Source organism: Strongylocentrotus purpuratus, unplaced genomic scaffold, assembly GCF_000002235.5.
Source record: "Strongylocentrotus purpuratus isolate Spur 01 unplaced genomic scaffold, Spur_5.0 spur5_scaffold_8, whole genome shotgun sequence".
NCBI lineage: Eukaryota > Metazoa > Echinodermata > Echinoidea > Camarodonta > Strongylocentrotidae > Strongylocentrotus > Strongylocentrotus purpuratus.
This window is the reverse complement of record NW_022145614.1, coordinates 2438716-2464326: the sequence shown is the minus strand read 5'-3', so window position 1 is coordinate 2464326 and position 25611 is coordinate 2438716. Positions and strand designations below refer to the sequence as shown.

Sequence of the window (25611 nt, the reverse complement as noted above, 5' to 3'; positions counted from 1 at the left end):
TTAGGGCTGGTATCCTCTCCTTTCCAACCCTACTTAGGGCTGGTATCCTCTCCTTTCCAATCCTACTTAGGCCCTGACGCCCTCTCCTTTCCAACCCTACTTAGGGCCTGACGCCCTCTCCTTTCCAACCCTACTTAGGGCCTTGGGTCCTCTCCTTTCCAACCATACTTAGGGCTTGCGTCCTCTCCTTTCCAACCCTACTTAGGGCTTCCATCCACTCCTTTCCAATCCTACTTAGGGCTTCCGTCCTCTCCTTTCCAATCCTACTTAGGGCTTGCGTCCTCTCCTTTCCAACCCTACTTAGGGCTTCCGTCCTCTCCTTTCCAATCCTACTTAGGGATTGCGTCCTCTCCTTTCTAACCCTACTTAGGGCTTGCGTCCTCTCCTTTCCAACCCTACTTAGGGCTTGCGTCCTCTCCTTTCCAACCCTACTTAGGGCTTGCGTCCTCTCCTTTCCAACCCTACTTAGGGCTTGCGTCCTCTCCTTTCCAACCCTACTTAGGGCTTGCGTCCTCTCCTTTCCAACCCTACTTAGGGCTAGAATAATAGAATAATTTGTTTAATGGTTGAACGAAAGATCTTCAAGGACTTTTGGTAAACAGGAAGAGATGGTGAAGCACTGAAGAAGATCATTCCAAAAGCGTGGTGCAACGTAGGAAAAGATTCCTATGGATAAAATTTAAAATCCATAATTTGCTTGCTCCTACTCAACCCCATCCACTGAGAGGGCCTTCGCACTGAATTAACAAAAGGAACTTATAAAAGAAAGGGGAACCATTACAAAAAGGGAGACATTATAAGAGGCAGCAATGTAACCGGGTGTAATTTGCTTCACTTTTCTTTTATATTCATACCCCATACATTGGGAGCGAAAAGTAGAACAAAACCTAAGTATACATACACAAAGAAGCATTACATAATCCTGTGTAGTTTCTTCTCTTTTGTACTTAACTGCAGTTATACCAACCTCCCCCTTCTGCGAGGGACACCCAGTGGTTCCGTTTAGCCCATTGCGTTTTTCCAGCTAAAACGATTCAAATTATTTTTAAAATGTAATCATCTTTGCCCCTAGAGTGGGAAAAATTACCCACTTTCTTTAGCCATTATTGAAACGTGTATTTGGAGATCAAAGTCCTGTGTGCTTCAAGAAAGCAAACATTACACCAGTGAGTTCTAATAAAATGTATTGCTGAATTTCATGCATGGCACCCCTTTTGAACTCCCTCGGGAGTGTACACTGGTTCCATGCAAAGAAGTTCGCGAAACTTCCGTTGAAGCAAAGCAAAGGAAATTAAATCTGAAAAGATCAACATGTGACTTGATCGTTCAATGATTAGCTCTGTGAAGGAGCAGGGGCGGAACCAGCCGCGACGAGGGGGGGGGGGGGGGGGGGGGGGGGGGGGGGGGGGGGGGAGAGAGGCAAAGTCGTGAGAAAATATTTGTGGCGAATCAACGGGCGAATAAGAGGGGGGGGTGGGGTAATGAGCTTTATTTTTTAAATATATAAACAAGGTGTTTTTTACTTCTTCTTTTTCCTAGGGGTGGGGGCCCATGCCCCCTGGCCCTCCTCCCTGGATCCGCCACTGGTAGCGAGTGATATATTATGTCAGCTCTGTAGGCCTACAGGGCAGAGTTTAAATATTGAGGATCATGCTATTTATACTGTTCACAGTCAGTCATGTATTCGCCAATGTAAAGATTAACATTCGTAGATCAAAAGTGTTAATATCGCTGACAACAATTTCAGGTACGTGCCACACTTTATACTTTGACTGTGAAATGTAGGCCTACTTATCGTACTTATTGTATTCGATTTAGATCAATATATTTATTGAGAGGGAGGACAAGTGGTGGAGAAAGGATAAGTGTGTGTATGTGTATGCAAAAAATATAAAGGTTGACCACATTGCGAGACAAACGAATATCATGCACTAGCGATATTATTTTCAATATAAAGGTTTTAATGTAAAAATCTGTATGCAAAGTTTTGACCACGTCTCAATTTTGAACATATTCCAGGACATTCCACACTGCTGTTAATATGAATTGATTCCCATTATGTTAGTCACGGTACGGCAGCTTGTGGAAATGAATGTATTCATGAGTCTATATTATTTTGAACAAGAAATATCAAACTTTATGGTACATAGCCGAACTAAAGTTTGGAACTGAACTTACAGTTCCCTGGTTTAATTGGTTTGCATGTATACATGGTGTGCTGTTCAGAAGGACGGTTTTCAGCTTTGCTACCTTGCCTTTTGGGTACTCGCCTTCATTCTTTTCAGCCCAAATATCTAAGGACTGGGAAATAGAAAATACATAGCAAGAAAATGTTATGTTAATGATATCATTCTTTATATGTATCTGTGCTCTCCAGTATCAGTTTGCAATATAATAATGGCTGGGGAAGAGAAAGTTTGTATCGTGGCATCTGTATCACCATGCATGTTGGACGTCGTATCGGAGGAGCAGGAAGCTGTCAAAGATGACTACAACATCATCCAGTGGTCCGAATTCATCCAGAATCCAGACCCTTACTTCGAAAAGGTCCAAGGATTACTGCTATCTCCTGTACAGAATGTACAACTCACCGATGACCTGTTGAGAAAAATGTCAAATTTAAAGGTTCGTATTTGATCTGCTGCTATGTTTATCTCTGCTCCCACCTGTTATCAACCTTTATTGCTATCGATCTCTTTCTATCGCAATGATCGAGTTTCCTTTTCCTTTATATTCTTGCTGGTCTGGGAGGTGTTTCACAAAGATTCTAAGTCAAACTTAACTCTAAGTTAGACTTAAATGTTATGGAGAGCCATTCGTAGCCTTATAATGAAATATATTTAAAAGCAAAAATTCAAGTATTTTAGACTTTTCATCAATTCCACATCAAGAACATGAAATCTCCCATAATAATAGAAAATATGAATGATTTGAATCAACATTTTATTCCTTTATAAATAACTTCTACAAAATATTTTCAAGGATGCTAATGGCTTTCCATAATTGTTAAGTCCAACTTAGAGATAAGTTCAACTTAGGATCTTTGTGAAACACCCCCCTGGTCTTGTACTCTGTTTGAGAACTTTATAATCATTATTACTATTATTATTATCATTGTTATTGTTGTTGTTGTTGTTATCATTATTATTGTTATTATCATCATCATCATCATCATCATCATCATTATAATCAGCATCATAATCAGCATGGTCATCATCATCATCATCATAATCATCATCATAATCAGCATGATCATCATTTTATTATCGAACGATGTGACTAGTAGGTGAATTGAAGGAGGTAGGAGAGGAGCTACATCTCAGCTCCTTGGTGAGTAATACTTGACGTCTTCTCTTGTAGGTTGTCTGTTCTGTAGGTGTGGGTGTCGATCATCTTGACTTACCACTCTTGCGGAAGTACGGCATTAAGGTCGGTAACACACCTGATGTGGTCACCCAGCCAACTGCGGATTTCGCCTTCACGTTAATGTTGGCCATAGGGCGGAGAATACCAGAAAGTAAGTCCACGGGGGTTGTTTTACAAAGACTAAGATCAACTTAAAGTTGGACTTAACTATGGCAAGCCATTCTTTCCACTGTTTGCTCTCACCACTAAACTGACATTGGTCTCTCAAGAGACGTACAAATCATGGTCACAGATCTACAGAATTTACTTTTTTTGATAATTCATTATTGAAGACAAAGATATTATCTAAAGATCATAATGATGAGAGCAACCAGTGGCATGAACGGCCTGCCATAGTTAAGTCCAACTTAAAGTCGATCTTAGTCTTTGTGAAACACCCCCATGTTTTATATACAAGTTACCAGGGTACTTAGTGGGGGGGGGGGGGGGGGGGGGCGGGGAGGGGGCGGATGCCATTCAAGGGGCGACTCTATCTCTTTATCAGCATCCTGGGCGGCACCAGGTCGTCCTGAAGTGAGGGGTGAGCTGAAGGGAAGGAAATGGAGGAGTGAGGGGGCAGTGAGAGTTGTTTGTGCCAGCATGAATATCATCGAATATCAGGGAGGGGCGATCCCCAAGCTATACCTTAAGACTTTAACGAGGTGTATGCATGATCATGGATTGTATGCTGATTGCATGAGTTTGCCTAACATTTCATGATGAAACTATTGAATTTTCCTCAATCCCCCATGAAAATAAGCAGGGGATGGTGCAGCACTTCCAGGACTGGCCATCGACTCTTTTAGGCGTGCACATCCTTCACAAAAGGGAGGTGGTGCAGATTCCCGACCACCCTAGCCGCTTCCCATGTCGATGGCCTGTTAAATACTTAGTACCCCCCCCCCCCCCCCAAAAAAAAAAAAAAAAAAAAAAAAAATGCGTACAACTTGAAAAAAAATTTGAGAGGCATAACGGCTATACTTTATGAGACCGACAATTAAAGCTGTCTTGCGTTCCTTCTGTTGACATTTTCTGAGGGTTCTCTAGACCTACAGCCTACGAGACCGTCTTCCTAAACCTTATGGGTTGACTGTTTTCTGTCGGTCTACCGAGATGACTCCAACACGATAATGTACCGCGATACAGTTTCTTTTAGAATATATTTAAGTTAGTATTGTCTGTTGCGAGTCAGGGGAGTACAAATATTTCCTGTGGCTCTCAACAGAGAGATTAAATTATATTACATTGTTGTGTTATATATGTTTGTACTTATTTGTTTATGATATGTTAATGTAATGTTATATTTTATACAAATGCGAGTCGGTATACGATTTTTATGCCTTCCTTTTATTTGTGCATGACAGTAAAGAAATTCAATTCAATTCAGTCGAAGATGATTAGAGTGATGATGGGTGATTTTTAGTTGAATAAATGAAATGAGTACTCCCATTATAATAATTTGTTTCTCTATTGCAGTGATGGAAGCAGCGAGAGGTTACGAAGTCGGTCAAAAGTTCGAAATCGAACGAGGTTTTCGATGTCGTGGACAAGATATCTTCGAATCTACACTGGGCATCATAGGCCTTGGTAAGATCGGGTTAGAGGTAGCGAGACGAGCACAAGGCTTCAGAATGAAAATACTCTACCACAATCGGAAACAAAGGTAAATGAATTTATCGAGTCGTGAACGAATGGACCTGTTTATAACTTTTTTAATTTTTTATTTATGCATGTTTCTCTTTAAAACCTATAGTGTCTAAATATTCAATTCCATTGCTATACGTCATGGCATCTATATAGATGGAACCAAATTGCGTACATTAACTGTTGCTATGTCTGACAATAATTTGATAAGCTTTGGAGTTGTTGATGGAACCTTTCTTCAAGAAGTATGCGTAACATTAGTGTAGCAGGGTTTTAGGGATTAAAAAGTGGTACAGCTCTACAGCCGATTTAAATAGGCTATTTTCGTAATGTAACCAGAAAGAATTTATGCAATGAGTCTTTTTTCTTTCATATTCTCTCTCCCCCTTCCTTCTTGCTAGTATTTCCTGCACTTAAAAAATATATAGTATTGTTATTAATTGTTGTTGTTGTGGTGTATCAAGCATAAAGTTCAAATACAGCTGTTGCAGATTGTGATAAGTTGCCAGAACGAAAGCAACAAAAAGTGCTAGCAATGTATCAGACTAGCATGTGTGGTGTTGCTCAAAAAACAAAAACAAATTATTCATTGTTATTCATATCAACCAGGTTGAACGAAATCGAAGAATCCGTGCACGCCACCTACGTTCCAACATTAGCGGCACTCTTACCACAAGTTGACTTCTTGATTATGTGTGCTCCCCTGAACCCGAGCACACGACATATGATTACATTGGCGCAACTCAAATTAATGAAATCATCATCATTTCTTATCAACATAGCAAGAGGTAGGAATAGAAACTCAGCAATAGATTTATACGATGTCAATGATGGATGTTATCAATAGTGCGTTTTGTTAAATGTTTCTGAAGTCGCCTTTTTCAGATTTTGCAAGAAATTAATGATGTGAGAGGTCAGGTGAGGATTTTTTGTTTAATGATGCGGCTCCGTTCATTGTTGTACGAAAGCATCAAACTTAAAAAAAGAAACCAAAACCTAATTTCCTTGATTGGCACTTGGTTGATATAAATCATGTTTTTATTTTTGTTTGCATATTACTGCACTACATGAAAACTATATTCAAACCTCTAAAACTGGGAGTACTGGCCGTGCCGTGGAAGCAAAGGGCGAATAGAATTATTCGGGGGTTATTATTATTTCATTGTTTTACTAGAATAGAATTATAATGATAACCATAAGACTCTTAAAAATGATCCGTGACAGAATACCCAATTCACCGGGCCGTTTTTTGTTTGTTTTTTTTTGTTTGTTATAGTAGTAGTAGTAGACTGTATTGGATAACTTGTTTAGTACAGGGCTAATCTTCCACAAGGTCCATCTGGGTATACTGTATACTGGTAAACTGGGGTGTGCAGGTGGACCACTACACAGGGGTTTCGCGTTACTCTTATATGAATAGTGTAGTGGGTTCTTAACGTGCAAAGGTGGTGACTCTCCTCTACACGGGGCCTCCATTTAACGTCATATCCGAGGGACAAAGTGTTTTCTACTTAACATAGCCTGCGTCTATGAAACAAGGGGAGGGACACGTTAACTCACACCGCATGCAGTTTCTCTTTCTATTTTTTTTTCATTCGTTAGGGAGAATACTATTTCAGAATTTTGTCAAAAAGTCAATGATGAATATATGTAAAAGGACATCCATTCCCATCCTTTCTTTATAGGAGGAATAATTAAAACAGATGACTTGGTAGAAGCATTACAAAGCAGAATAATAGCTGGAGCTGCATTAGACGCCACAGACCCCGGCGTCTTACCCAATCATCATCCACTCCTTCACATGCCGAATGTCATCGTCTGCCCACACTCAGGGGTGTTCACTGGGGGAGGGTTAGAAGCGATATACCGACTAGCCCTCAGGAATCTTAGAGCTGCCGTAGAGGGTAGACAAATGCCTGCTGAATTTATAGAATGATCATGGACTTGGCAGCAACATACTTGTCAGTTTTTCGTTACTTGTATAATTCATTTGTTCTATTATATATTGTATTACTGTATGGTTTATATATGTCATTTAATTTGTGGATATTTGAGTGGAAAATAAATAAATCAAATCAAATCAAATCAAATCAAATCAAGAAAAAAAGAAATGTAGCGGTCAGGATTGACATTTTTAGGGTCTGTGCGAAAAAGTTCCATTTCGGAATTTTCGGGTATTGATATTGTTTTCCTCCAAAATATGTTAGTTTCAATACTCGTAAAGGTTCATAGCGTCTCTGTAATTTGTGCAAAGTTCTACCCTTTATTACGTTTTTGTACACCTTTAAAGTGACTCGGTAACATTATTGAAGTTGATGAAAAAACGGTGTAATTCGTATGAAATGTTACTTATTATCTTCTACTGTACTTACCCTCTAACAGTCAAAAAATCCTGAGAACATTCTCAAATCACAAAGAAAATAAGACATAAGACATGCTTTTCAAAATCTTTCAACACTTAAATGTCTGGGATGGTCTATAGAGCCAATTCATTGCTTTGTGACGTTTTACATTCACCCAAAATGTCATTAAATTGTAATAATATAGTTGGGAAAATTAAGGGATCGATCAGATCAGTTTTTCCCAATTATTATCATTAATAGTGGTTCATTTTCACTCAAACTTTCAGATTATCTTTAATTTTACATCTTGCATTGAAGTCACTACCTTAGCAACAGTTTCTCTCATCTGAACAATGCTCCCTTTAAAGATGCTGGTATATGAAAATGTATTAAGACCGTTTTCAGACTTCAAATTTGACTTTTTGTGTTGATCAGTATGATCTGAGGATAAAGGTGCATCACTATTGTACAGAGCATTGACTCGTCTATGATATTGTAACACAATTGATGATAATTATGTATTTGACTGCTTTGCATTTTATTAAACATCACTGATTTATATCTTGATTCTTTACTATAAATATCTATAAATCATATGCAATCGGGTATCATAATATATAGTTATCAGAAAAATGTTGATTCACAGTAATTATCAAAGTTCATGAAACATTTTTCTTTTCATATGTAACAAAATAAAGCATAAATGTTATCATACTATTAAATTCAATCAGTATTCTTTTTTGTTACCATACATAGTTTATAATTATGATGGTCTTCATTATAACATGATAATTATGGACATGTATGTGTTTGTAAGAAAAAAAATATTGCTACTTCATTTCTTTTATTATAATTTTTTTGGGGAGGGGCTAGGGTTGAAATGCCATTTCAATTTTGTCAAAGATTTGTAAGTTTGAAGATATTCAAATTTGTCTTTTTATGGCTAGTTTACTAATGTTGTTAAATAATGTTAACATAAGGCTACAATGCCATTTCAATTTTGTCAAAGATTTGTAAGTTTGAAGATTTTTTCTTTTTTCTTTTTATGGCTAGTTTACTAATGTTGTGCTACATTGTAGCCTTCGATCTGCTCAGTCATTGATTCATTCATTCTTAGTCATCATGAAACATTTACTCTCCTGTCGCTATTAACTTTTCAGATATCATTAATTCCCTCTTTATCTGAGTTTTGTTTTCCTTTGTCCACTATCTTATTCGGTCCTTTTTCTTTATTTTAACCCTATTCCCTTCTCTTCTCTTTCTTTGTTTTCTTCTCCGCATCCTCTCTACTTTTCATTCGCTTTCAAGTTTAACTTATTCCCCTTATCTTTCAATTTCATTTAAAAAAACATTTTTTAGAACCTTCTCAGTCTTTATCTTATCTCCGGTGTGTAAAGTCAATGAGGGCCGGATGCTTGTGTATTACGGGCCGGACTTTGTTGCGTGAAAAGTACCCCTTTACCGGAGATTTTGGGAACACGAATGTCGTCCCTCCGACCCCGGAGTGGGGGGGGGGGGGCAACATTTCAACCTTTCATTATTACAGATCCCCGCTACACGTATACATGTACAGACACACACCCCAAAATCATGCTAGTTCTGAATATAGAATAATGGTATTATCATTTTTTAGAAATCACTTGAAATTTCACCCTTTCTCATCTATTGTATTGCCACGACTTGTTATAACACCGTTTTTAGTGTCTATGGTTGTTAAATGAATTTACGTAATGTACTGACTTGAAAAGGCAATAAAATATAGCGGATGTTATCATGTCTTTATCTTCGTCTCTCGCATAATATAGTACATCCATGTTCATTTCCCCCTCTCATCTTCCCGTGTTTTACATGATATATGTGAGAAAAAAATTATCATAAACAACTCCATGACATTTTTCTCAGTTTAAGCAATTTATTATTTTATACAAAAACGCGATTGCTTGGCTGTTATGGTATGAATATGCAAATATATATCTATTATGTACAAAATGTACAATCATACATACGACAGAACATTTTAGACTCGATCAATAAGGTACAAGCTTAGAATATCCATATCTTCTTTGGAGACAAATCAATACATCTATAATGTATATGTTACATACTTTCAATGACTTTTTCTTCTTCATGATTAGCAAATAATCTTAGATTATCATTTTAACAAATTGTTTTAATTGCAATTGAAATTATAGCTTACTTTTGTTTTTATATTGCTACTTACAGTGCACTTGGCAATTGGCTTGAATGACTAACTTTCATCATGTTAGTCAATGTTTCGCCTTTTCATTAAAAAGGGGGTTTATCATAAAACAATAGGCCCCTTGCATAAACATCTTTACCTCCATAAAACAGAATAATATTCAACATTAAACAATACATCCTGTCGACTCCTGTGTGTTCCGAAAATGCTTTGAACAAATTATATTTTCACTTAAAAAAAAAACGTTTTGACACGTCAAAATGTTTGTCTGAATACATATAGACCAATATAATAACATATACAATTTCGTATAATATTTTGTTCAGAACACACATATTTTCATTACCACGTCTTACGCTTTTTCATTTTTGTTTCGTGTGCGACCAGTTGTGGATTATAGATTATGTACTCATACACGCCTATAAAGTGCAAGGCTTTCGAGTTCGGTTAAATTTTCATACGGTACTGATTCATAAAGTTTGTGTACAGACAGCAATTATCTGAAACCTATTTTCTTCTGTTGCTAAGCACAGATATCTATAACCCCCCCCCCCCCCCCCGAGAGAATGGTTCTTATCAATTGGGAACGGTTTTAAATGTGAGGATTTGACAAATAACTATAGTCGTACAACTTATTTTGCATAACTTAGAGATAACACAGCATGATACTATTGTAGTATGGCAAGATTTGGCAAAAGAAAATGAATATTTGTTATATATTTTAATTAATTAAATGAGCCATTTCTGGAATTTATAACCACTTGAATTCATATTAACGAAATAAAGAGAAATTACATGAAGAGCAGGATTAGACTCTGCTTTGATATCTGCTTTGTATTTGATGCTGACTACATCAAAGATTTTACCACATAATATTGATACATATATAGACATGTGAAGAACTGATATTTGATAGAGTCATAAATTATATTCATCGTGTTTCGACTGAATAGTCGTAATTGTAAAAATGGCATGCCTTCAATCCGTATTATTTAAAGGTTTTAAGAATATTGAACCCTGCTAACCACTGCCAAACATTTTGATGTTAGTACTTGTATTGTAGACAAAAAGATGAACATCTGAATTTCTTTTCTAAAGTTGATTAATGTAATTTGAGTCAGTCATAACACAAAATACTGGATTTTGCAATGCGGATACGGGCACATTCCGTGTTGGTTCAGTGGTTAAAGAGACAAAGACTTGGAACCAGCAGATCATATGTTCAAAACTGAAGCTAGTGTGTTGGTTGATTTGGTTATGTATTAAAACCCATATTACTATTAGCCTAGTGGAGTAATACTAACAAATACTGTATACACTGGTTGCCCATAATTATACAAGCGCATATTTGATATGTAAGTTAATGGGAACAAAGGAAATGAACACATATACAAATAAAGAATACAACTGCAGCATAAATAATCGAGTGGTAGAGCAAGAAATTAAAGCAGGTCATCTAGGTCTATCCTCATCTTTGAGATGTTGATTGCCTGTGAGATGCGATGCTGACCATTCCTCACTATCGCAGAATTCTTACTCGGACCTAAAAATAAGTAACGAGAGAAAACAAAAAGTATTTAAGTTATATTCTAAGCACACGTAAACTTTGCGGTATTAAAATCGCAAGTGTTAAATGAATTCCAGTGTAATTGGCAAAGTTTTGATTCTTTGCTAACAACTCCTTCATATTTGAAGCAAAATAAGCAAAATCGACAATGCCATGGCCCGCTTAGTGTGCAGTTTCTGCTGAGAAAGGTGGATTAAAGATTGTCTGAAGAAGGGGAGGGGCGGCATGATTAAAACCATGAAAGTCTTTGTTACGCGGTTGCGTAATAACACATTCGCTACGACTTTCCAAAACTTAACCCAATTTCGACAGCACTGTCCATCATCTATTAAAAGATGCGAACATTAATGAGTATACCAATCCGATATGACGTCTGCAGGTTATATAATATGTTATTGAAATTGCCCATAATTATGTTGATTTTCCTGTTGATCGCTTAGGAAAATAATATTTGACTGTTAGGAGGGGGTTCAGCTTTCCCAGTGATGATACGCCATTATCAAGGGAGGTTGGGTTTGGGAAATAATGTTAGGTAGTTACCTCGTTTTCGCTGACTCTCTTCCAGCATTCTGTTACGAACGCAGCAGAGGAGTTGCGAACATCAATGTCGCCAATCTGTAAGACTTGATCTCCGACATGCAAGTCATCTGGTAAATCGGTTCTCTCAATCCTATAATGTAGAAAAAAGAAATAAAAATAGAAAGGTCTGCGGTAAAATGGATGCTGCCTTAATACCCAACTATGCATGCGAAGGATTTATACATGATTATAAACGTAAAACCTTTAACTAGAAATAGATAGATGTATAAAACGTAAGTACTGGCAAATTTGCACTAGGTGTTAACAACTGTTACTCTCCCTCGTCAATAGTTTATTCATTTAAATAATACTTCATTCATTGGAATTTGCCAAATATCATTAACCTTATAAATCAGAGAAGTGGGTAAATATTCTTTTGTATCCATTATGTGCGATTTCAATAGTTTTTTTTCCATTGAATGTTCTTTATTCGATTTATTTAATTGCAAAAAGTGAACTTTGTCTCTATTTGATTTTGTTATTTGTATTCAGACAATAAAAGACAATAACAAGTTTTGGGACTTCGCACGATAAAATAGGTTATTACAAGCTCATTTATAAGTCAGTTTCCCACACACAGGATTCAATTATTTCATTCCTATATGCAACAAAAGGTACTGTTTTCTATTTCATGACCAACACTCTGTAATTAATGTTCTTATTCTTATCCATTGTTATACGTATTTGCTTATTCTTACGTAATTTTCTTAACTGTTTGCCACATATCATTGATGGATATGAGCGCATACGAAAAGTTGCTATCATCAATAATAATAATATTATTATTATTATTATAATCACAACTGTTATTAGTAGTATCATTATCATTATTATGATTATTATTATTGTTATTAAATGAATTCTACTTTTCTATGATTTGACAAAGTTACTTACACCACAAAATCCGACTGATCTGTGAAGGTAACAGATCCAGCCAGACTCTGCTTAGCATGACGAGTAATCCGGACATCTAACGGTACTCTACCAACAACAGAGCTACATAATGAAGAGAAAATAGATAGTATGATAATTAATTTGTCATTAATAAGATAGGAATAGGGCCTACATATACAAGCAACAGACATCTTCAATTTTCGTAATCATCAAATAAAATCGAAAGTCATATTCCTTCAAGTGGAACCCAAGTCATAATTTCTATTAAAAAACACCGCAAATTTTGTAATTACATAATTACTATACGTCTAGTACTCTAGTGAATAAAGAAAAGATTTTTTTTTTTTTAACTCTGAAAAAAATTGCAAATTATGGGGTACATTTTACCTTCGTTTTGTGTTTGTCGGTTTTGGCTTCAGAGGTGGCGGCCCGATTTCGGTATCCTCATCTGAAATAAATATGTGGAAGGATTAAACTTTTTCACTAACTTGAGAAGATACAGTACAGTTTTGTTTTAATTATTAATGTCAGCACTAAATCTTTACAATGTCATGTTCTCTTATTGTAGTCTGATTTTTGTATTGTGTTTCTTTATGGCACATTCCTTTTTTTTTCTATCCTTTTTTATCTTTTCCCCTTTTCTCCATCTCTTCATCATCTTCTTCTCCTTTTCCTTCTCCTACCAAGTGTCTTGCCCAATATCTTTGGTGACGATATCTCTCTACATTAAGCATTTAGCTAATTGATGTTTCGTGTTTGTAAAAACGGGAGGGTAGGGATGGAAGGCTCCTAACATGCCCCATTAACTCCTGATTGGAAAAAAAGATTTTAGAAGGGTAACTAAGAAAAGTTCTTACATAATTCCTCGGAGGGTGGTGGCTTGACAGGTTTTCTGGCGGGTGTTGGTGGTAGGCTCTTGTGTTTCTTGGTGTCCACCTGATCACTGGGTTGAGCTTTGCCAGGCTTTGTGGGGGTTGGAGGAGGAACTAAAGCTTTCTTTTAGTAAACAAACAGAAAAACAGCAATTACATATTTGTGCAATCTAGACTAACGGTCTGACGGTGCGAAAGAGCCCCACAACACAAAGAAGCATGATCATCTAATACTGCGTTCAAGTTAAACTCAGTTCGTTATGTGTTCAAAATATTTCTGGTCCAAAAAAGAGTATATATTAAAAATATATTTGTAGCTACATCCTTTATTTTGTTTTTATTTTGTATTCAGTTGTTGCATACCTGTTGATTCTGCGGAATCACTACAATGCTTTTAAAAGTAAATCATAGAAGCATACATTAAAAAACACGTACATTAACAGGAACAAATCTGGTAGCGTAAGGTGACGTGAGGTGTGCCTTACAATAAAAGATATATCACATAATATAATCCAACCTTTTTCGGGAAGGGTTTGGGAAGCTGATGGTCATGATCCTGAGGCTGCTTCCAAGAAGACTTCCTCATTGCAAGCTTTCTGGCAAGTTCGTCAGGGTACTCAGTATCGCTGCTCGGCCTTGTCTTTGGCATCTGCCTGTCGGGGCTCCTAAGTTGCACTTTTCCAATATCGCTAGGCAAATCCATGGGTTTCTGGGGTCAAAGACAGATGGGAAGGAGGAATGATAAGTGATGAGCATTGAAGTCAAGTCACAAAGTGCCCTTTAATAACTTTGTTAACTTCTAAGAGTTGGATCATGAACACAAATGGAGACAAATGACGAATTAGTGACCGAAGGCCTCTAACCATCTGAGCAATAGGTTTATAATATACCTTGGATAAAGTGTTGCCTCTGCCACAGTCTTGTGAGTTGAAGGTGTGTGGGTGTGATCCTGTCCCGCTAGGTAGTGTATTGGATCTGTTTCGTTGTGATACCTTCCGGGCTAGTTCATCTCCTAGGCTTTGTCCAGTCGTCGAATGAGTCCTTGATCCATCTCTACCAACATCCATAGGTTTGCCTGTAGTCTGTCAGATAGGGAGAGAAAAAAAGATATCATATATGTGTGTCACAATAAACAGATAAATTGCTTATTTTTATAAGATAATACGTGATTAAAGCAATTGATTCTCTGTTGAAATTCAATGAAAATAAAACCAGTATTCTGATATAATTTGTTACGTCAGTGGACTATTAGGAAATAAAATAACTCTCTTAATCGAACTTAACGATGGCCTTTGATCAGAGTGTCATCAATGAGCCATGATGTGTACATTTCTTCTCTGTTCTCATGATTCCTTTTACACAAATAACACTTCGAAAAAAGTTCGAACAGAAGATATAGACTAAAATTAATAATCATCACGAATAGCATAGTTAAATGCTCAGAGTTGAACGTCATCTCTTCACCATGAACATAAGGTCAGTATTGAGACAATTATGAAACCATGTCCAGCTGCATATCCCCCTCCCTGTTTTCAGGAGCTAGGAGGAAAAAACACAACTTGAAATGGATCTACAGCACTTGTGGTGCTCAAATTATATCCTCTACCCCTTGCTAAAAACAAAACAAAACAAAACAAAAGAAAATGAAACCGGTTGACAAGCATTCAGGACCTAGAGCTATTAAACTGCTTTTCAGCAGCATCGTTCATGTCAGCTACATTGATTAGATTATCAGTATTTGTTATAATTACCTTGGTAGATGGTTTGATCGGGGTTGACTTGGGTTTTTTCACTGGACGCAGTGCCACCCTTCCGTTCGGTTTTCCTCCTATCGTTTGTTTGTTTGTCGCTGGTCGAGGTCGAGCGGGAATCGGTGGAGGAAGACCAGAATCTACGGTTTCGTAGATATCGTCAGTCTCATTGAAGCTCTGTGATAATGGCATAACATCGACATTGTTTATTGCTTCGTAAAAGCCACTCATGGATCATAAGTCACAGGCATATACAACAATTAATATAATAATAATACTCAGTTTTTATATAGCGCTTATTAGAATCACTAAGCGCTTCCAAACTTAGAGATTATTACCCCGGCTTTAGCTGTGCTGCCATTGCGGTGCTCTAGCATTTCAAAGAATTAATTCCTGCCAGGAATATATCATTGAATGAGTTACGAATTAACATGTCTAAATCATCATTTAGTGTTTGGCTTATTTGGATTCAGGCACATTAAAAACATAATGAGCTCTTTTTTATTTGTCATTGGTTCATTGTATCACTGTAACGCGTTTCAGCCTCAACGACTCTTTTTCACAGAGTCCATGGACTGAAATAAATATACTTATACAATTTAATTACTCACAAAATATTAACAAAACAATACATTTAAACACTAAACAAACCGAATACAGAACAAAGGAAATCAAAACATGTCAATTAAATTTCACAGATTATCACATCAAGGTGTATTCCTCAATCCTTTCTATGCTTTTTATATTTATCTATAATGTATAATTATGCTCGACGAATGAAATCGAAATTAAGCATGAGTTACCTGTGGTGACAACAAAGTATTTGGCCTTCGGGGTAGGGGAGGAGGGGTTTCCCCGGAGCTCCATTGTGGTAATCCAGGAGGTCCTCCACCAAATGCTCCCGCTCCCATTTCAGTGTCGTCGTAGAACGTGTCTTCAGTAAACTCTTCATCACAAGGATCGTCATAAATCTGCTCCTCTATCAGGCCGGAACCATCATCATCCACGACATCATATATGTTATCTTCGCTTAGATTAGGTGACATTTCTTCATCAGGTATATCGTATGTAGTATCTTCACTTGGCGCTGGATTAAGGTCCATATTTTGCATCCCCTTTGAAAAAGAAAAAAAAAACAGGAGACCGAGAGTAGAAAGAAGAAAAGAAAAGAAAGAGAAGGAAAAGTTAGAATGAAGAAGAAAAGTGAATTTTCTGCATCAAACATTTGTTTGGCGAAAGTTTAACATTTATAGGAAGTTGTTTATGAGCCCTATAATATGTAGAACCAGGTTAATGTGTTGACATCGTAATCATAAAAAGTATGGTTTAGTATTAATACTAGAGCGAAAGCGGAATGTACACGATAATCCAAGAAGGGAGAAGGAAAGAAAAACTCATACCTAAATGTCTTGATTTTAGCTTATTTCGGCCTCTTCTACTTTTCTGAAAATTCTAGACTTATAGCCAGGATTTGGTTACGGATTACCTTTTTATTTTTTTTTTTTTGGGGGGGGGGAGGGCGGGGGAAAATAAAAAGAACTGGTTCTCATCCAAAATCAAGCAGTCTTCGTGTCTTTCATTCGCATCGCCATGCATTGATGTCAGGAATGTTGACAACCTAAAACATCTTTGCATTCTGATTTGTTATACTATTAAAGATACTGGTATAAAGTTCAAACCTGCTTTATATATTGATTTAAAGCAAATATGCATATAATGTTTCATTGTTGACGCTGTCTCTTTCACTGAACATGTTTGAACATGAACAAAGCATTGTTTCGACGATATTTTTGATGTCCTTATATACAATTATTGTTATTCACTTCGAAAATGTAATCATAAATTGGTATGTCTTTTATCAAGTGATTTACAATGTTTACGGACCCGTTGGATAATGGGGTGCCATATAGTTGAAAGAATGAGCCTGAAAATAGTTAGTCCACTATTATATGATAACAACAATTGGTATATTCCAAATGTTTACTTGTAAACTTGAAATTTGAATGGTAAAGCTACTCGGTGCCGATACATCGCTTTTGATTATGCTCAAATTCCTTCTTTTGTAAATATTTCTATTTTATTTGGATATAAAGTAAAGGTTCAATTCATATTAATAAACTTACATGCAATACATTAAATGTATTATAGGATTCCTTAGAATCTTGTAATGCTTGGTTGTAATCCATATTCACGTACGAGCCTGAACCTGTGAAAGAGATAATATATAATGATAATAATAAAGATAATAGTAATAATAATGATAATAATAATAATAATAATAATAATAATAATAATTATAATAATTAGAATGATTAAAACAATGATAATGATAATGATAGGAAGAAGAAAAAGAATAATAACAATAATAATAATAATATTAATAATAATAATGATAACAATACTACAATAATACTAATACTACTACTACTAACAATGATAATAATAATAACAATAATGATAATAATAATAATAATATTAATAATAACAATAATGATAAAGATAATATTAACAATAATACTAATTACAATACAAAAATCGCAGAATTGAAGAGAAAGGGTACGCAGATACATTAACCAGGTATAGATCAAATTGAATTGCTGGGGAAAGAAATATATTTTATTAAATCCTTTGAGTGGGTATATACTCTGTTTATGATAGTAACAAAGTCTCAAAAACAAGTTTAAGCGATGAAAAAAAAAATATGCCAACATTGTTTCATCAAATAATTCGCGATAAATTGGGCCTCTATACCAGATTATCCTTGAGCGATCGACTGTACGCAATGTAATGAATAAACTTGACTTTGTTTTCTTACCTGTGTTTGATTGTGGTCTCTTGAGAATGCGGTTCAAATCCCTCTCCTAATAAAACAACGACATTAAATTGAAGAAAAAGTTTTAAAGCTTTTCTGCCTCTTTAATGACACACCTGACGCTCCACAATTATTACCCCGGCTTTAATTGGTGGCATTTTACATAATGCGACTGTGGAGTTCTCATCACATAAATGAATTCAGAGTGCATTATCGTTGATAATTTTTAATCGCCTTATAAGGTTATGATCTTTATGCTAAATCAGTTATGGAGCTAGAGTCATTGATTCAATGTAGATAACGTTGCAATACAGGGGCGGATCCAGCCGGCAGCAAGAGGGGGGGGGGGGAATCTTGAGAAAATGTTTAGCGGCGTATCAGCCAACGGCGAATAGGCGGAGGGGAGGGGGGGGGGGAGAGCACGTATTTTATTTCTTTTTTGGTCTAGTTTTTGAGCCCGTGGATCCGCGCCTGGTTCAATACACATTGTAAGTGAACCCGTATACAATAAATATTTCTTTAAGTATTTGTACAGCTACAGACATGCAGTGGTTCTTTCATTGTTCAAACCTATGCAAGTATTGAAATCTAACGGTCGTTCTTTATGCTTGCTTTGTCAGCTATGAAGCCAATGTTTAAAATTAGTTGCTGTCATGTCGTCAGAGCAAAATGGTGCAAGAATGGAAAGCGATTGGGTAACTTTGTCTCAGATTCTGAAACAAAATCCTGGATTTAGCTCATGCTGCAATTATAATTATAAACCTTTAGGTCAGTCAGGAACCCCATGACTTTTACGAGCCGATCGCCCGTCTGATTATCAAGATATTTATGATTGAAAATCGAAGTGTAAAATTACAGGGTTCCATGTACACTACCTCCTCCATTACCCCCACCGCTTCATGTACCGGTATACGGTTAAATGAAAATAAAAACATATAGGGCCTCCCCACCGCCACATTTATATATCAGAAGAAGATGAAATATATATGTATGTTACGTTTATTTTTACGGCTAAGTCACACTGTCATGATTTTTTTTAATAAAAAAAAAATCAAAAAAAATCGACGGATTACATTGGTGTATGATTATACCCTTCTCTCCTCCCGACAGGGATTGTACCAGAACTACAAATGTCTGACATTTTCAATTGGTTTAATCTTAAATTGTTAACATGTTTTATGTATATATAATATTTTTATATAGCGCACCGGGATTCCTGACGAGCTGCATAAATTGCAAGAAAAGTTGATCAAACCAAGAAAAAAAAGCTACAGAAAGAATTTAGAAGGATTCCGAATTTGGAAAGTTATTTTCTCAACAGTTGCATGCTCACGATCGTGCTGTTTTAATCTATGCCGCGAAGAGAATTCTTGTTCCTCATTCAAAGTAATTTCTGCATTTAAGATCACATCTTTTATACCGAAATACGACCCCTCCCCCTCCCCCTGTTTTTAAATGTATCACTTTATTTTTTAATTTTTTTATAAAGCATACATTATATTACTTGTCCGCCTGGTGCATTCAACTGTCAAGCCTTATTGGTTTTTACGAATGCACAATTTTCCATTTGTACTATGGTTTCTACTATAAAATTTATAGTATCTTTATATTTTGAATGTTATTTTGTCAATTCATAAATGTACGTTTGATATTGTTATCTGTTATGATATTTCTTCTGTTATCTTTGTAGACATTGTCATGATGATGAAAACAAATGTCAACTCAGTTTCTAAAAATTCAATTCAATTAATAAAAAAAGCAATCTATTCATCATAGTGTACCAGTTTTCATGCTTCACAAGAGATGCTTTGATTGTACGTCATTTCTTTATTTCCATGTTTGTCTTTTTCTTTGAAGAAAAAACACACTATCCTTTAATAATCTTTAAAAAAAAAACGGAATCAATTATTGAATGAGGAAAAGAAGGAGACGCTTACGAGTCCTTCTTTGAAGATCTGTTGAAGTGTAGATGGAGATGACACTGGTTTCCTTTGACCGCCTTTTGGTTTGGTACTCACAGGAGGAGGAGCTGGTAGAGATTTACGTTTCGTGGGGAAACTAGGCACGTGGCCATGTTGAAGTTGTCTGATGGTTGCATACCATTCATCACGGTCTTGCCTATATCAGATGAAATAGATGGGAGTCATAAAGGGAGTGTTCATTAGAAAGTTGAGTCCAGAAAGGATCCTAATTATGCATCGTATAAAGAGATCCAATCGAAAAAAGGCGAATGACAACTTAGCGTAGGAAAAATTATTCAAGCCACCAATTTCTCTTTCTGAGCTCATAGTGATTTGCATGAAGAAAGAGTGGAAATAAAGAGCGGCGAGGTCTAATATCGACGGATGTAGTTATTTTTCCTCATAACAAAAACAAAATAACGATCAAATCATGGATTTTCAGTTTCATAGGCATTCGCTCAGCCACAGGCTCGCGCCTAGCTATGGGGGCACGTCACCTAATCATATAATAATTACCCCCCCCCCCCCAAAAAAAAAAAAAAAAACAACAACAACAACAACAACAACAACACAAAACTGATAAAGGTAGGTGGAGGATGATACGACCTCATTCTCTCCCCCAATAAAGTGGTGCATGGCTTTGTATCTTAAAGGTATCGTTTAACAATGTTAAACCTGAGATGCATGGCCCTACGTGTTATCAGTGTCTGTGATATGGTGTATAAATATTGAAGCCCTAAAATAATTGCGCTTCAAAATGATCCTGAAGTGTCTAAAAAAAAAAGTAACAAATCTTTAAGTGACCGGCTTTACCATACACATTTCCCCAATAGACTGTAGTGAAATAAAAACCGTTTGGAAAACGGAAAAATTGATTTCGAATTCAAGTCATAAATATCTTGATAATCAGACAGACGATCCGCTTGTAAAAGTCATTGGATTCCTGACTGACCTAAAGGTTTATAATTATCATTGCAGCATGAGCGGAATCCAGGATTTTGTTTCAGAATCTGAGACAAACCCCCTGTCCACACACAACATTTTCCGTGATTAGGCGTGATTAGGCGTGAATCTTTATTGAGTTTCAGTTCGAAACGATGCCCAAACCTGCGTTTCGTTAGACTAGTTTTTTTTATACGACGTATCGTTAGTGAGCGTCAATGAAGATTTAGGTGTTATTCATGATTGGTTATTGCATAATCAACTTATGCTAAATGCAATGAAATGTAAGTTTATGGTCATAGGAACAAAATGTAAACGTAAAGATTTTGAGAACATTAATGTCTGTATTGACAATTGTCCCCTAGAGAGAGTCGATCAATGTAAATATCTCGGTGTTATACTTGATACAGATTTTTCATGGACACCACAAATTGAAAGGGCGAAATCAACAATACTACGGAACTTTTTTGTCTTACGAAGAGCTAGACCATTTATTGATCAACGGACTGCTCTGCTATTATATAATACGATGATCCGATCTCGTTTTGATTATTGTAGTACGATTTGGATGAAACCCGAATCTGGGCACCTAAAGAAGCTTCAGATATTACAAAACAGAGCATTAAGAATAGTACTTTGGGTGGATTCTCGCTTCAGCAGACATGAACTTTACAATAGATTAAAACTTGATTGTCTCAATGTTAAAGTTAAGAAGGACCTGGTTATTCTGATGTACAGAATACTTAACAATGAAGTACCAGATATTCTCTCTACTAAAGTCATTTTGAAAGAAAGTAATTATAACCTTAGAAACAGGGAATGTACTATTAAGATACCTAAACCAAACACTAATTTTCTAAGAAACAGCACTCTTTATATCGCATCTCGGCTATTCAATCACCTACCCCAGTGCATCAGAAAAGAAACCCGGCTTTCAAACTTTATAAAGGCGATCGATGGTGTTTTCCCCCCTACGTTCTAATTGTTATTGTCTATCTTTGTCTATGTCTCTCTCCCCTCTCTCTTTCTCTCTCTCTTTCTCCCTCTTCCTCGCTCTCTCGATCGTTCACTCAATCTACACCTGATGATTTGTTTTGTGATAAGGAGCTTGTGACTTCACTAAATTGTATTTCTCCTCAAATTTCTGATTGTTATTAAGAGTTATTTACACATTTGTATTTTTGTTATTAAGAATTTATTTATTTATTTATTTATTTATTTAGACATTTGTATTCTTGTTGTTATTTCCACATTGTGTATTCTTGTTATTTTAATTTGTATTATGAATTATATTTGTTTTGTTTATGTATATTGTGTGAATGTTTTTAACGGACTTGCTGAAAAACAGCCTTGTGGCTGATAGCAGGTGTTTTTAACCGTGGATAAATAAATAAAACAAACAAACAAACAAACACACACAATTTCATCGTAAAACTATCGCGAAACGGTATCACTATCGCGAAACGGTATAGCTAATCACGGAAAATGTTGTGTGTGGACAGGGGGAAAGTTACCCAATCCCTTTAACATTCGATCTACCTTGTAATACAAGCCCCCCCCCCCCCCCCCCCTCTGATACGATGCCCCCTAAACGACTCGATCGTAGGAAAGCTACGCCACATCTTCATGACCCAAATCAATGAGGAAGTTAAGCCCTGAAAATAAAATTGGATGTCAGCGCTTGTCAGCACCGCCCCCCGATATCTAAAACAAACAATACAAATTCTATCATTTGCTATACACATATCATAAAATATCCTTCGAAACAACAGTGTTTGTTTTAATCAAAATAATTTTCATTTTCGAGGTATAATAACCTAGACACTAACATAATATGGCAAAAATTCACGTAGGTGTTTTAATTTAGACAGTAGACACCAATCATTCTTCTACACCACCGGTTTACTTTATAAGCGGCTAATAAGCTGAGAAATGATTAAAGGTAAACAAGTAAGAATTATTCTTTGTCTGAAAAAGAAAGGTCATTACAAACGAATATGAATACTATTCGCGACAAATGAAGTCAGGGGAACAATACTGTAATAAAAAACACTGTAACGAAAAATAAACATTGGCATTTATTTAGTTAGTGTATTAACTACAAATGTATAATCATTTTATATAATTCGTATGGTTAAAAAATAAACACTTTGGTCTAAATAAGTGATCAGGACGCTGTTTCTTATTTGATTTTCTTCTTTCCTTTAAAAAAAATATTTTGTGAAACTTTAAACAAAAGAAAAATCCATTCGATAGTTGGATCCATGCTGTATAGGCTAGTGTCAGATCCCTTTCGTGAACTCGGTCCAAAGCAGTTTAAAAAACAAATATCATTGCATTACTTGTGTGCATTGATTGAATAAGAGGTATGAATTTGCATAGTACAAAATGTGTACAGTGTAAATCCAATCTAAGATTGCATGCATAAAGGGGTGCATATAATATGAATGAACGCTTTGGCAGACAGTAACAAGCAACATGTGCTTTATCATAGGTAGAAGTAACACAGGATTGATCAGGAAGGATGACATTATTCATTATGATACTTATACAGTACCACAACGATCGAATTCAAACGGCATTGTTCAAATAATTACCCCATCATGTAAGATTGTTGCTAATCATAGTTTGATACTGCCATCTATACAGACTAGTGCTCCTAATAACGATGCTTTACTTGGTTCAAAATTCCTAAAACTATTGCTACTTGGAAAATACAAATTTGAAAACGTCTCATATGGTAACAATGGCATAATTATCAATATCTTACAATCAAAATAATGATAACATAGGAACATATTTCGTGCAGACATATAGTGGTTTCTATTTTTTCTAGGATTGTTTCTGCAGTTTGTGGGATACAACGTGACATTGAAGCTCTGCATTACATAATTTTAGAGTAATACTTAAGAAATGTCATGAAAAATACGGTGTAAGTCAACTATACTCGACCGCAACAACAACAACTGACGTCGCTTGCAAGGGGTCTGTGTGTTATTGTTGTTGTTGTTTTCATTTTACTTGATGTTTTTTTTGTGGTACTAATTTGTCAGTAGATTTTCGGTCCGAAATCCACCCCCCCCCCCATTCAAAACAGTTTTGCAACGCCTTCGCTCAGATCACCCCCTCAGACAAGTCCCTATAAGTGTTTGCGTTTACCTGCTTTCATATAACAAGAATGTGACGCCGTTCTGACTATTGACACATAACATGTTGTCATATTTGCCCATTGTTACGGACTCGATGTAGTTATTGTGAACCTTTCCGCCTTCCGTTATCTCCAATATGAGCTGGCTGGGTGCGACTCGACTCAGCTTACAGATCCCAATTAGACACTTCATTTTCTAGAGTGAGAGATAGAGAGAGACTACATCATTGGCCATTTTAATTATAAAGCCAAGTTGAAAGGGGTCTGCTACACCATGATCTTACACCAGGGACCCGTTTCACAAAGCTTTTTTTCAATGACAAAAATCAGTGACAAATCTGCTGATAACAAATCAGAACCAAGAATTGTGCACCAGCTTATTTGTCACTGATGACAAGTTTTGTGAAATGGGGCCCCAGCAGGTGTTCCAAGCGAAACTTGAAACCCTTTTGATTTTCTTTTATCAATCAAAGATAACTTTGTACAATGTAAAATTATAAAGGTTTGTAAGAGTTGCTGGACTTGCTTGAAGTAAATTTTAAGACAATTAGTCAAGTTCAATGCTTAAAACTAAGCTTGAAATTAAGTTCCCATACTGATAATCCTCACTGTAAAATTTCAAATTTCAGCCACATCAGTACATAAATATATCGATGAATAGCAAGCAAACTATACTAGCCTATATAGCAAAGTACCTATTTCAAAACATCATGTGAATTATGGATTTAGGCAAATAAATATGATTACCTCTGCCTTCTTCTTAAACATGAGCTCCTTCTCCAAATAAGTCGTTGGTTGCTGTGTATACGCCATGATCGGAAGGACAATGTATCATTTAATCCAACTATAATTATAGTCCAGAAAAGAATTTGATAATAATTTTAGACAGAGAAACGGCCTCGACACAACCGTCGAAAATGAAACTCGAGGTATTCTGATCCGAAACGAACATGTACACACTGTACCGTGCGTTATGGCTCCAACACCGATGAATTATACACTGCTGTGATTGGCCTATTGTATAGCTATATAGTTTGCGGTTTTGTGTAAACATATTGCGTCATCGGTGCTCCCCCTAAAAAATTCCCCGATTCTCTTTCGTGTTCAGCGAGAAGGTGTCATCGTTACGACATGAGGGAATTTACACCGTGACGGTTGTACATGTGTCTGTAAATCCACATGAACCTTGAAATTTATGTTTTTCCATACTTCAACTTTCCTTACTAGAATATATATTGTTGATTCATGTAAAAATGTCAAGTTGAATATAAACGCGTTTACTTCTTTTTGCCACGAACATTTCTTGGGCCCACATTTCTTTTACGTGTTTTTTTACAGTAATTTGTCATCCCCAAACTACTTCATGGTTAATACTTGATAACAGTCATCATTCTTAAAAGCTACCTTTTGAATTTGTAGAATGTGTTTTTGTGGAAAGGAGTGTTAAAAGATAATGCAATTGATGTTGATTACTAACTTCAATCGATTTGAATG

The 25611-nt window shown here is 36.1% G+C and overlaps 2 protein-coding genes across 2 annotated transcripts; one reads left to right on the top strand and one right to left on the bottom strand.

The window, feature by feature from the left end:
• Window positions 1-1634: 1634 nt before the first annotated feature.
• Window positions 1635-7003, top strand: LOC105446694 (glyoxylate reductase/hydroxypyruvate reductase-like). Its single transcript, XM_030975114.1, has 6 exons — window positions 1635-1747; window positions 2378-2625; window positions 3361-3517; window positions 4882-5068; window positions 5659-5837; window positions 6735-7003. Exons 1-6 carry the CDS (start codon window positions 1651-1653, stop codon window positions 6983-6985), a joined length of 1119 nt encoding a protein of 372 aa, XP_030830974.1. The 5' UTR covers window positions 1635-1650; the 3' UTR covers window positions 6986-7003.
• Window positions 7004-10156: 3153 nt separating this feature from the next.
• Window positions 10157-25082, bottom strand: LOC100893831. Its single transcript, XM_003724132.3, has 14 exons — window positions 24865-25082; window positions 24129-24313; window positions 20004-20184; window positions 18070-18115; window positions 17378-17460; window positions 16058-16369; window positions 15255-15431; window positions 14394-14585; window positions 14021-14212; window positions 13489-13627; window positions 13019-13079; window positions 12632-12733; window positions 11699-11828; window positions 10157-11134 (listed from the first exon to the last, which is right to left on the bottom strand). Exons 1-14 carry the CDS (start codon window positions 24928-24930, stop codon window positions 11111-11113), a joined length of 1890 nt encoding a protein of 629 aa, XP_003724180.2. The 5' UTR covers window positions 24931-25082; the 3' UTR covers window positions 10157-11110.
• Window positions 25083-25611: the final 529 nt, after the last annotated feature.

Bases quoted from the DNA above. Each gene is read 5' to 3' on its own strand.
- LOC105446694 (XM_030975114.1), top strand. From the start codon at position 1,651: ATGCTATTTATACTGTTCACAGTCAGTCATGTATTCGCCAATGTAAAG. The intron at 1,748-2,377 runs GTACGTGCCACA...TGTGCTCTCCAG, and splicing joins ATCGCTGACAACAATTTCAG to TATCAGTTTGCAATATAATA. The intron at 3,518-4,881 runs GTAAGTCCACGG...TCTCTATTGCAG, and splicing joins AGGGCGGAGAATACCAGAAA to TGATGGAAGCAGCGAGAGGT.
- LOC100893831 (XM_003724132.3), bottom strand. From the start codon at position 24,930: ATGGCGTATACACAGCAACCAACGACTTATTTGGAGAAGGAGCTCATG. The intron at 18,116-20,003 runs GTAAGCGTCTCC...TTGTTTTATTAG, and splicing joins AGATCTTCAAAGAAGGACTC to GAGAGGGATTTGAACCGCAT. The intron at 14,586-15,254 runs GTAATTATAACA...CCTATCTGACAG, and splicing joins CGATCAAACCATCTACCAAG to ACTACAGGCAAACCTATGGA.